Raw genomic sequence first — 12,205 nt, 5'->3', positions numbered from 1 at the left:
ATCATTGGAGATTATCAAATATGACATATTCACAGAATCACTGGTGATTATCCTGCATGATATGAGCTGATATTATAAATGGTGTATACATGTATATCATACAGCCAGGCATGAGAACCTGTACACTGGCTGTATCCATAAACCTGATTCACATGACCGGGATCAGCAGTCACACATGACCTATATTACGATGACCTGGAGTTCGGCAGGACGTACACATTGTAACATGGCATGAGGCAGTGTCCCAGGGTGAGTGAGGATAAGCCAGTTTTGCCTCCGGGGGTGGAATGTGATCCCGTAACTTACCCACCTGCTGTTACCATGCTTACATCCTCTCCAACTATAGAAGTGTTATCACATGCCATTATCACACAGTTTAGCTGCAACCCATCATGAACAGGACGTTTGCTAGTTTATAAGTAAGGTAATGACTGACAAGGTGAGAGATGAAATGGGGCTTAATGTTTTGCTCAAGACAATTCAATTCAATAGCCATTAATCTGTCATTACCTGAATAAGTCGATATTCCCGCCCATGTCTGCAGCAAATATTAGCAAACAATTCCCAACTTAGAATAAATATTTCCCAAGTCATGTTGTTTCTTTTATGACTAAATAAAAGTGGCAAAAGCCCTTTCATATTAAGGAGATCAATGTATGTTTCACCTTATGTCACAATGATTTGTCTAATGAATCACTATCATACACAACCTGTTTGCAACTGCCATGTGTGCCCTCCCTTGTCTGTGAGTGAGTGAGTGAGTGAGTGAGTTATTTTTACGCCGCGCTCAGCAATATTCCAGCTACATGGCAGCGGTCTGTAAATAATCGAGTCTGGACCAGACAATCCAGTGATCAACAGCATGAACATCGATCTGTGCAATTGGGAACCGATGACATGTGTCAACCAAGTCAGCGAGCCTGACCACCCGATCCCGTTAGTCGCACCGTTAGTCTTACGACAAGCATGGGTTACTGAAGGTACATTCTAACCCGGACCTTCACGGGTTACTGAAGGTTCATTCTAACCCAGGCCTTCACGGGTTACTGAAGGTACATTCTAACCCAGGCCTTCACGGGTTACTGAAGGTACGTTCTAACCCAGGCCTTCACGGGTTACTGAAGGTTCATTCTAACCTGGACCTTAACGGGTATCCTCGTCTGTAACTATGACGGGACAGGTGTCATGTACGGTCATGATATTTGATCATTGGATTAGTAATCCTGAGTGCTAAGATTCAGGACATGACTTTGAATCTGATTGTGATAAGCATCCAGTATGCAACAAAAGAACACACACTTTACATTTGTATACGTGGGCATTTAATTCAGCTATAGAAGTTAATGGCCTGGAGAGCTTCAGGCTGTTTTGTGACAGATGAACGGATTCTTATGGAGTGGGGCAAGAGTTCACAATGACTAGTTTAACTACGTCCTCCAAATGACTGTACATTTAGCAGGAACAGCAAGGTCCTCATAATGATCCTACATTAAGCAGGAACAATGAGGTCCTCATAATGATCCTACATTTAGCAGGAACAGCGAGGTCCTCATAATGATCCTACATTAAGCAGGAACAATGTCCTCATAATGATCCTACATTTAGCAGGAACAGCGAGGTCCTCATAATGATCCTACATTAAGCAGGAACAATGACCTCATAATGATCCCCCTAGCAGGAACAGTGAGGTCCTCATAATGAGGAACAGCGAGGGTCCTCATAATGATCCTACATTTAGCAGGAACAGGGTTCTCATAATGATCTTACATTAAGCAGGAACAATGAGGTCCTCATAATGATCCTACATTTAGCAGAACAGAACCTCAGCTGATGATCCTTTAGCAGGAACAGCTGAATGATCCTACATTTTAGGAACAGCAAGGTCCTCATAATGATCCTACATTTAGCAGGAACAGCTTAGGTCATAATGATCCTACATTTAGCAGGAACAGCTGTAGGTCCTCATAATGATCCTACATTTAGCAGGAACAGCGAGGTCCTCATAATGATCCTACATTTAGCAGGGTCCTCATAATGATCCTACATTTAGCAGGAACAGTGAGGTCCTCATAATGATCCTACATTTAGCAGGAACAGCGAGGTCCTCATAATGATCCTACATTTAGCAGGAACAGGGTCCTCATAATGATCCTCATAATGATCCACATTTAGCAGGAACAGCCCCTCATAATGATCCTACATTTAGCAGGAACAGCGAGGTCCTCATAATGATCCTACATTTAGCAGGGAACAATGAGGTCCTCATAATGATCCTCCCTACAATGATCCCTCATAATGATCCTACATTTGCAGGAACAGCTGGGGTCCTCATAATGATCCTACATTTAGCAGGAACAGTCCTCATAATGATCCTACATTTAGCAGGGTCCTCATAATGATCCTACATTTAGCAGGAACAGCGAGGTCCTCATAATGATCCTACATTTAGCAGGAACAGTGAGGTCCTCATAATGATCCTACATTTAGCAGGAACAGCGAGGATCCTACATTTAGCAGGAACAGCAGAGGTCCTCATAATGATCCTACATTTAGCAGGAACAGCGAGGTCCTCATAATGATCCTACATTTAGCAGGAACAGCGAGGTCCTCCTCATAATGATCCTACATTTAGCAGGAACAGCCTGTAGATTCCTACATTAGAGGTCCTCATAATGATCCTACATTTAGGGAACAGCAGAGGTCCTCATAATGATCCTACATTAGCAGGAACAACAGAGGTCCTCATAATGATCCTACATTTAGCAGGAACAGCGAGGTCCATAATGATCCTACATTAATCCTCATAATGATCCTACATTTAGCAGGAACAGCGAGGTCCTCATAATGATCCTACATTAGCAGGAACAGCGAGGTCCTCATAATGATCCTACATTTAGCAGGAACAGCGAGGTCCTCATAATGATCCTACATTTAGCAGGAACAGAGGTCCTCATAATGATCCTACATTTAGCAGGAACAGCGAGGTCCTCATAATGATCCTACATTAGCAGGATCCTACACAGCTTAGGTCCTCATGATGAGCAGGAACAGCGAGGTCCTCATAATGATCCTACATTTAGCAGGAACAGCGAGGTCCTCATAATGATCCTACATTAGCAGGAACAGCGAGGTCCTCATAATGATCCTACATTTAGCAGGAACGAGGTCCACAGCAGGAACAGTGAGGTCCTCATAATGATCCTACATTTACATTAGGGAACAGCGAGGTCCTCATAATGATCCTACATTAGCAGGAACAGCCAGGTCCTCATAATGATCCTACATTTAGAGGAGTGAGGTCCTCATAATGATCCTACATTTAGCTGGTCCCTATAATGATCCCTACATTTAGTCCTCATAATGATCCTTAGGAACAAGGTCCTCATAATGATCCTACATTAAGGGAAAGCGAGGCTCATAATGATCCTACATTTAGCAGGAACAGCGAGGTCCTCATAATGATCCTACATTTAGTCCTCATAATGATCCTACATTAGCAGGAACAGTGCAATGATGTCATTAGCCTAAATAACAGACATGCCACACGCATTACAACACCTTGTTAATCAGCTAGTAACACTAGCATGCAATTGTTTCTGAGGATGTGAGTGTGTGTTGCTGGGGAGAGATGCATGACAGATCCAGGTCAGATGGCCAGTTCACGTTACACTACAACAGCTACTGCCTCTATACAAACACAGTCCGGACATCCCACCTGATGAAAAAACACACCTGCATGCCTTCACATTATACAGGTAATGGGTTGGGCGTCTGAAAGGTCATTTTGTTTGCATTCACCAAACACTGAGCTGCTGTTTTAGATTAAATTTAAATGAATCTTTGGCTGTGTGGTCTTGATGCACAGTAAATTGTCCCACTGTTACATTTAGAAATGTGTCTATTCCAGAAAGTAGAGATGAACTCTACACAGCACAATTACTGTTATGTAAACATCACCAAAGCAGAAAACACATTTTCATATTGATGAAAAACATGCATGCACACATTTAAGCCTTATCAACATACTGTATATTAGTGAAACACTTTGTATAAAACATTATATAAACTAAATCAGAGCATTCCTTACCGTCAGAGCTGCGTCGTTTATAGGTTTCTCAAACAGTCCCTCCATCTGGTCAACAAGCATATCCCAACACTTGCTGGACAGACCAATCAGTATACCATAACAGAAAATTTTCCACAATATCAGCTTTTTACTGGGTACACTTGTATGTCCATTGGTAGAACCATTGGTGCCGTTCTTTGTCCACAGTGGTACATCCACAGCCTTCTTCTCAAAGTATTTGAACAGGTAGAAAAGCGCACCTGTAGATAATGCAAAGCCACCAATAGTGTCACACAATAGATCAATGTAGTATCCCGAACTGTTTCTGTGGGAATGGTAGGCGAAGTCTTTGGCTCTGCTTCGGAAGACAACGCCGTCAAGACCATCTAACCATGTTCTGAATTCAAATAATATCAAGCCAAACCGACGGTCCCTGATACATTCGGACGCTATAAACTTCCCTGCAATGAGTGCAATGATCACATGGGAAAAGCTAATCATATTTGCTGTTACAAAGAAAAAGACTGTACTAAATCCTGTCACTTGATTGAATATTTCTGAAGTTGGCTTAATAACATAGTGACTCGTGGGATCAGTCATGATCAACTTCATAGTCAGAGGATAGAAGGGGGAGTAGGCGTGACCTGGGAGGGTCTGGGGAACTGACAGCACTGTGTCTTGGAGGACAGTGTACAATATTATATCCATGATGATGTAAAACACCGTTATGATAGTCCCTAGACATATTAACACATTCTTCTCCTCGCGGAAGATCTGAAATGAACAAAAAGGCACCATCGTTTCTGTCACAACCACCGGAAGGAATCTGAAGACCGGAAGCTCTTTGGAAGTTAAAACCTTGTAACCTTGTATTCGGCCATGTTGTGACTCCGACAGCATCAGCAGCACTTCGCATCACATGGAGGCAGGGTGACCTAGCTGAATCTAGAGCACCTGCCTACTACATTCCCGCTCAGTTTCACGCACACAACACCATGGCCTAAGATTTACATCCACACTCCCACTATGATCCACGGACACCTGCACTTGTGAGAGACAGTGTTGATGGAAGACTAGGGGATTCCTCCTGTTTAAATTCCGAAGTGTTTATTTTTAGCTTCTCTAAAATACGGAGCGTGTGACCTCCCAGGTTGCCGGTCACCGTAAGCGAACGCTGATAGCAGTATCGCAAAAGGAAATGCCGTCCGTGTGTAGTCTGTGGACCAAGACTCAATTCACTGAATACCCTGTGTTCTTCTCTCGGGCAAGGACGTCTGCTGTGTCTGCATTACAATACACGCGGGAAAGAGGAATTGAAAACCACAAACAAGCACCCGGTCTTGTAAATAATGTCCTCTCATAATGAAGATTATTTGATTATTTGTAAAGATCGTTGATATCACGCAAGTGGACCACCTTTCGTGATAATGTCAGTGACACCGCCTCAGACACCTCTATCTGTACCTTATGTTCGAGGGTAGACCACTCACTGTCGAGACGAGGTTTCCGGCTCAAACGTGACACAAACAATATAACACACTCCGGAATGTACTCCAATAGAACACAGTATCGTGTCCATGTGCCCAGCAGTAAGGCATGCTACTACTGAGAGATTCAATGTACACCCGCCGCTTGGACCTTTCGCTGCAGTACTGATCACCTCAACTGGGTGCGTTGTGATAGGTCCGGTATTGCGGTTGGTGCGGGGCTAACACAACTGATACAACCGGTCCCGTGACTCATGGCACTGTGGCTGGGGGCGTTTCAGGTCGACTGGTATCAGGTAAAAGAAGTGACGCGGAGCAGTTGAATTAGAAGTCGCAGAAACATTTACGCGTAATGTTGCTACTTATAAGAGGACACCTTCCGTACACAAACAGAGGTTTTAAAGTAAATAATAACATGAAAACATTTGTGTTATAGAAACAAACGAGTATGTTTCAAAACTGAACATTATTATATATCCTCTTAGTGACCCTGTATGATGTGGCACGCGTTTGTGGTTTCTCATTTAGCTGTTTACACGTACTAAAACAAAGGTGAGTGTTTGTTTATTTACCAGACAAACGGACACGTTTTAATTGATGCATTTTACAGAAACTGCGACAGAAATATTGAAGCACGTGCTTCGTGGAAATAATCAGGAATGTGAAACGTATGTACAGACGGAGGAAGAATAGCACGGAAAGTCGCGTAATGAGGTGATTTTAGTTTTCACTTTAAGTTTTGAATACTTTCACTGCGGGACAATATGGCCCACGTTACAAATATCCATATGACTGAAGTGAGATTGAATCCGGTCCCCGCGTAGTTATGTCCGGCCAGATAAGATTCAATAGTTTTACTTCCGTAACACATTAGTGGAGAATTCTTGGTCATCATACTCAAACGTCAGTTCAGCCAAACATACGTACAACGTTACAAGACAAGGGAGGAGTTCCTGTCGTCATACTGATGTAAGGACAAAACAAAACACGAACCCCCACCCCCAACACACAGTGACACACACACACACACACACTTTAAATATAGATATGGTATTATTCCGCCAATAACCCTGTCAAATCTTTGAAAAATAAAGTGTTACAGGATTTACTACAAAGAAGATACCTGTATGGTGAGTGTACTACACCCAGTGTTATTGTATTCGCTTAAGATATTCTTTTGTCACAATATGCACTGTCGGCCACTGTGTTATGTATTTATGCTGAAAGAAACCCGAAACCAATGTTAGCCTCTACCATACTGACAGAGAGCCATTGTTAGGTTCAGTAAGACATAGTTGATGGAAATGTCACACACATGTGAGGAAACAGATAAGCATAAAATTTGAGTTATATAAATTAGCATAGATTGCACAACACATGTATTCAATATGCTGTGACTCGCATAGTCCCTGGTATTCTGTGAACTTATGGCACACTTTTATCAATGGGTTCGCAGTATGTTTAAGAGTCTTCAACGAACAGGTGAATAACGTAGTTTAAATATTTTGATTCATCAGTCGGGCGTCATGGGACTAATGACAAAAGACTTGTAGATTTATCGAATTCAATAAAAAGAAATAACAAGAGATGAATAAAGTAGTTTAACATAGTTTGATTTATCAGTCGGGCGTCATGGGAATAATGACTAAAGACTTGTAGGTTGAACGAATTCAATAAAATAAGCCCAACTCTTATGTTGATCAAAATAAAGATTTGACAAACTCGATGAAACCGCTGAAATACGAACCCCAGTCTGGAAACCTAACATAAATACAAACCTCGCTTATCTGGACACTTACGTTTTTCCAAAATATTGTCCAGATAAACGAATGTCTGAAGAATGTCCATATATCTGAAGCCATTGTAAGCTACTTTCTCCTATAACTCTACGGACGTCAAAAACTTCTTTTAAATAATGAAAATGATTGTTGAAGTATTATACCCAGTAAACCAGATCACGTTAGCGAATTCGTGTGAATGACAGGCGATAACATACGTGGTCAGTGAAGATGTTAAATTTGCGATAAGACGTAATTAGACATAACGATTTGTCATCTGCGCAGACATGTTCCTCGACCAGGGCTAACTGGAACCGGCGCTATGGTGAACGTACATTAATCCCGGGGTAGTGATCTGATTTAGCACAACAATCAGTGTGTTTAAAAGACGTGTCTTATGTTGAAATCACGGAATTGCATAAAATGATGGGAAAATGACAAGTAGCGTATAGGTGTAGTTTAGGAAATGACATCAAGCTTTGTTAGAACACTGAAGACTTTACACGCGCTCCAGATGTAGGACATGCATAATTTAGGCAGGTGTACGGTGAAGGCGACTAAATCCGCCAGCAGATAAAAAAACGTCGGCCCTCTTGTCGTTACTGCTTGCCTGTAGGCACTGTGGTAAGTGTTTATACATGCAGCAATGTGTTGTAAGAGGCAAACACATCGGTCACTGTTTTGTGTGGACCCCAGACCTCGTGGTCACCACGGTCAAGGCTGCTTCAGTTGTGTAACACTTGGCTTTAGGCTCTTTAACGCCAATTAACGTACAAAGTAGATTACGTCACAACAAGGCCTGTGTAGATTGTAGCCATGGGGGTTTTGTCATAACGCCTTCAGTTCTAGTCTGTCTCACAGTCCCTGAACCATATTATTTTCCCTACTGCCTAGCCCTCCCTGTAAATGAACCAAGTCTAGATTTCACCAGGTTATGTCTCCCACCTCACCGGGGCTCTATTTCAAATTAGAATAATTAATTTGTGTCTATCAAAATTATATATTATCAGAGACTAAGCGTTAGTTTGCTTCAGTTCTAAGCGAAGAGGATCAGTTCGCCGGCACACATGTCGAGTTGCTCTGTCGTCCTTTTGACGTCATGTTTTCCGGTCCATTTGACTGGATTCGTGTCTACCATGAAAGTGCATACTGCGTGAAACAGCAACAGAACTAGTTTAGTCCATCATGTTGTGTCGGTAGTGTGCCGAGGCGATGGGGTAGCCCAGTGGTTAAAGCGTTCGCTCTTCACGCCGAAGACCCGGGTTTCATTGCTCACATTAATGTATGAAGCCCATTTCGGGTGTCTCCAGCCGCGATATTGCTGGATTATTGCCAAAAGCGGCGTAAAATTAAAATCACTTAGTCATTCACTTATGTTCTCTACATGTCGTTGGGTACAATGTGTGAAGCCCATTTCTGGTGTCCCCGCCGTGATGTTGCTGGAATATTGCTAAAAGCGTTGTAAAACCAAACTCAGTCAGTCAGTTTACATGTCGTACAGATTGTCTGTACTATCATATTATTCATATTATCAACTCGAATCTCTAGATCCCTTCGAGTTTAACACACGCTCTATAATTTCCGCCATATTTATAAAATGAATTGTGTCAGGGCTATCGTGTTTCATACTGACTCGAAATGGCGGCACATCAGGCGATGCCACACTGAAATCTCGTTTAGAAGGAACCTGAAAGGTGGAAAACCCTGTGAGGTTAATATGTACACACTCCATACAGTTAACCTTACGTTATATGTGATCGTTATCAACGTACGTTTCCCTGTTCCCTACAGCATGTTACAGAGTAAACGTAGCATGATTAGTAGAATAGCAGCCACGTGGTTGTAGACACACCAATGGCTAATCCGTCGTTAATCCCCTGATTAGCGATAATTAACAGACAATTACATGTGATCATTCAACTCCACTGTCTCACAACTGGGAATCTCACAATGTGATACTAATTATCCTGTTAATCTCTAATGCACGAACGACGTGATACAAAGTTCATTCGTCAGCGTTACGTGGGAATAAACATACAGATTTGTGGACAAATATTAATTATGATTTGTGTCTCATATCAACGTGCAGATGTGTAACGATGCAGAAAGTGGTCGAGGTAGATGAGTCGGTCGATATTGGTAAGCTGGAAACCGTAACCCGTTTCCGGGTCTCTTCCTCTTCTACTTAACACGGCTTCACGTGCGAGCATCTGCCTCAAGGTCGCGGACAATGTTCAAGAATTGTGACCGATTTTAATTTTGCGCTTTATTAACAATATTCTAGCAATGTCACAGCGGGGGACACCAGAAATGGGCTTCACACATTGTACCCATGTACCCGGGTCTTCGGGGTAACAAGCGAACACCCAGTGCATCTGGCGTCGCACACAGAAAGTAGGCCTTGCTTCAGAGTACAAGTCAGACAACAATGTGAAAAGACTAGTGCGTCGAGCTGCAGCTCTACCTTTAGTGCCTCTGGATAAAGTTGAAGATGTCTGGCTTGATGCCATTGCAGACGCACCACTAGGTGAAAAGGCGACACAGCTGATGGATTACGTTACTACCACCTGGGTAGAAGGTCCATGGACACTGCCAACTTGGAATCATTTTGAAAATGATGGACACAGAACTAACAATAATTTGGAAGGTTGGCACAACAAAATCAACAAGTATGCCATGAAGACACATCCCAATGTATTTGAGGTTGTGCGAATGCTACAAAAAGAACAGTCATCTACTGAAGTAAAAATTCAGCAGATCCAAGGACAGCAGAGAGATCCCGTCCGTAGACGTCGCTACCGAATCATCGACGCTAGGATTCGATCCTTGAAGGCCGACCTTCTTGCCGACAGACTTACCGACTTGAATTACACAGACCATGTGTCAGAGCTGCTTCATCTTGGCTGAACATTCAGATTACTTTAGTGCAGATATAAAGGTGTTTTGGCAAGAAGAAATAACTGGACTCATCTTTTATATATTTATTACTTATACACCTGCAGAAATTACTTATTTATATAAAACACACACACAAATATATTGTGTGAGCTTTATGAAATATATGAACAAATATGTTATATTGTGTGACATATGCTACATGCATGATACATGCATGTTGTTATATTGACTGAATAAATATATTGTCTACTATATATATCACACTGTTTTAATTGGTTTGTTAATTCGAGAACACTGGGAGTGAAGTCACTCATGTAGAACATCACCTCCCTTTTCCCGGACTGTCGACAAGTATTTTGGACGGATTATTTCTTAACTTCTTTGAGTGGCATTTTAGAAGTTGGGAAGTACAATATAGAACAAACTTTATGGATAACAACTTCTTTTTATTCGTGAGTGCGACGTTTCGATACAGATTCTTGTACCGTTGTCAAGCATAATGAGACATGAAGAGGGGGGGAAGTGTTTATATACTGGATGTGACAAACAACCCAAAATGTGTCATCTACAAAATAAACTGTGATTGTGGGCAGAGCTACATAGGCGAAACTTCCCGACCCATCAACACCCGAGTGAAAGAACATCAGACCTCTGTTACCAATTCCGACAGCAAATCAGCCATTTCCGACCACATCAAAGCAAGCCCCAATCATCAAATAGAGTGGTCTGACATCACCATTCTCTCTAACAAACAAACAGACTTCACTAAACGCAAGCTCACCGAAGCCATCCACATCAAACGCCAAAAGCCCACCATCAACCGAGACCAAGGATACTTCATTCCATCCGCTTATGATGCACTCATCCACCAAGCCCAATCCACTGTATAAACTCACTGCTGTATAAACATGTCATTATCATTTGTACATCATTGGCTTCTACGCCTGTCCTTTGTCTACTCTCTGGCTTCATCAGCCTACTGCCTAGCCAATTATGTTAATTATGTTGTTTTCTTTGTCACATTGTCACATCCAGTATATATACACTTCCCCCCTCTTCATGTCTCATTATGCTTGACAACGGTACAAGAATCTGTATCGAAACGTCGCACTCACGAATAAAAAGAAGTTGATATCCATAAAGTTTGTTCTATATTGGATTATTTCTTGTTGTCGACAGTCCGGGCATAAACCGTAACAACTAGGCTACCCGCCGCCCTATAATGTCCAACACAGGACGTGGCGCTAAACAGGGCCATCATGGTAAGCTGCAACACTGGCGGTTTGTTTGGCTGTTGTTGTTGTTGTTGTTTAACGCCACACCCAGCAACCTTCTAGCTATATGACGACGTTCTACAGGTAAATAACTGAGTCAGGACCAGATATTCCAGTGACTGACATTACAGCATCGCTGTGCACAATTGGGATGCCATGACCCCGCCTCCTGGCTTTTCAAGGGTTTTGACGATTTTGAATAATAATTATTTGCAGGATTGGGAGTTTAATTAAATTTGATTATCAAAATCAGACAGACACACGCACGCACGCTTCGTTAACGCCCTATTTCGGGCGAAATAGATTCCATTAGGTATGAAAGGCAAAAGGCGGTGAAAATGACACGAATGAATCACTGAAATTCGGTGCTGACACCAGGTGGTGGCGATAAGGTCAACATTTCCATATCAAGCGGTAGAAGCCACCACCCACACCATATAGTTATCTGACGCCACACAGCACTGACATACTCCACGGGTGTGTTAACAGTCTTGGCCAGACAGTCAGGTGATTGATCAGACAACCCAGTGACACGACAGTGAGTGGGCAGATTGAGCTACAAACTGGAAACGATGTGTAAATTTTGAATGTGCACGGTGTGTAATGGTGCGGAGATTGTTTGCAGTAAGGCGCTCGGAAAAGTTTACAAACTATTTGGCAAGCAATTTTAATGTATCGGCTCGAACATTTCTTCACGGTACA

General features: G+C 42.3%; 1 protein-coding gene across 1 annotated transcript in view; it reads right to left on the bottom strand.

The window, feature by feature from the left end:
* The window catches only part of LOC124272727 (ceramide phosphoethanolamine synthase-like), a 31,404-nt gene extending 24,953 nt beyond the window's left edge, over positions 1 to 6,451 (bottom strand). The window contains exon 1 of the mRNA XM_046707932.1: positions 4,088 to 6,451. Within this exon, the coding sequence (XP_046563888.1) occupies positions 4,088 to 4,966 (879 nt within the window). The 5' untranslated portion in view covers positions 4,967 to 6,451. The remainder of the gene's footprint in view (positions 1 to 4,087) is intronic.
* Positions 6,452 to 12,205: the final 5,754 nt, after the last annotated feature.

This window comes from Haliotis rubra, unplaced genomic scaffold (genome assembly GCF_003918875.1).
Source record: "Haliotis rubra isolate DU_JTF1 unplaced genomic scaffold, ASM391887v1 Scf172, whole genome shotgun sequence".
Lineage (NCBI taxonomy): Eukaryota > Metazoa > Mollusca > Gastropoda > Lepetellida > Haliotidae > Haliotis > Haliotis rubra.
Note: the sequence above shows the minus strand (reverse complement) of the source record. Positions and strands in the feature narration are given on the sequence as shown.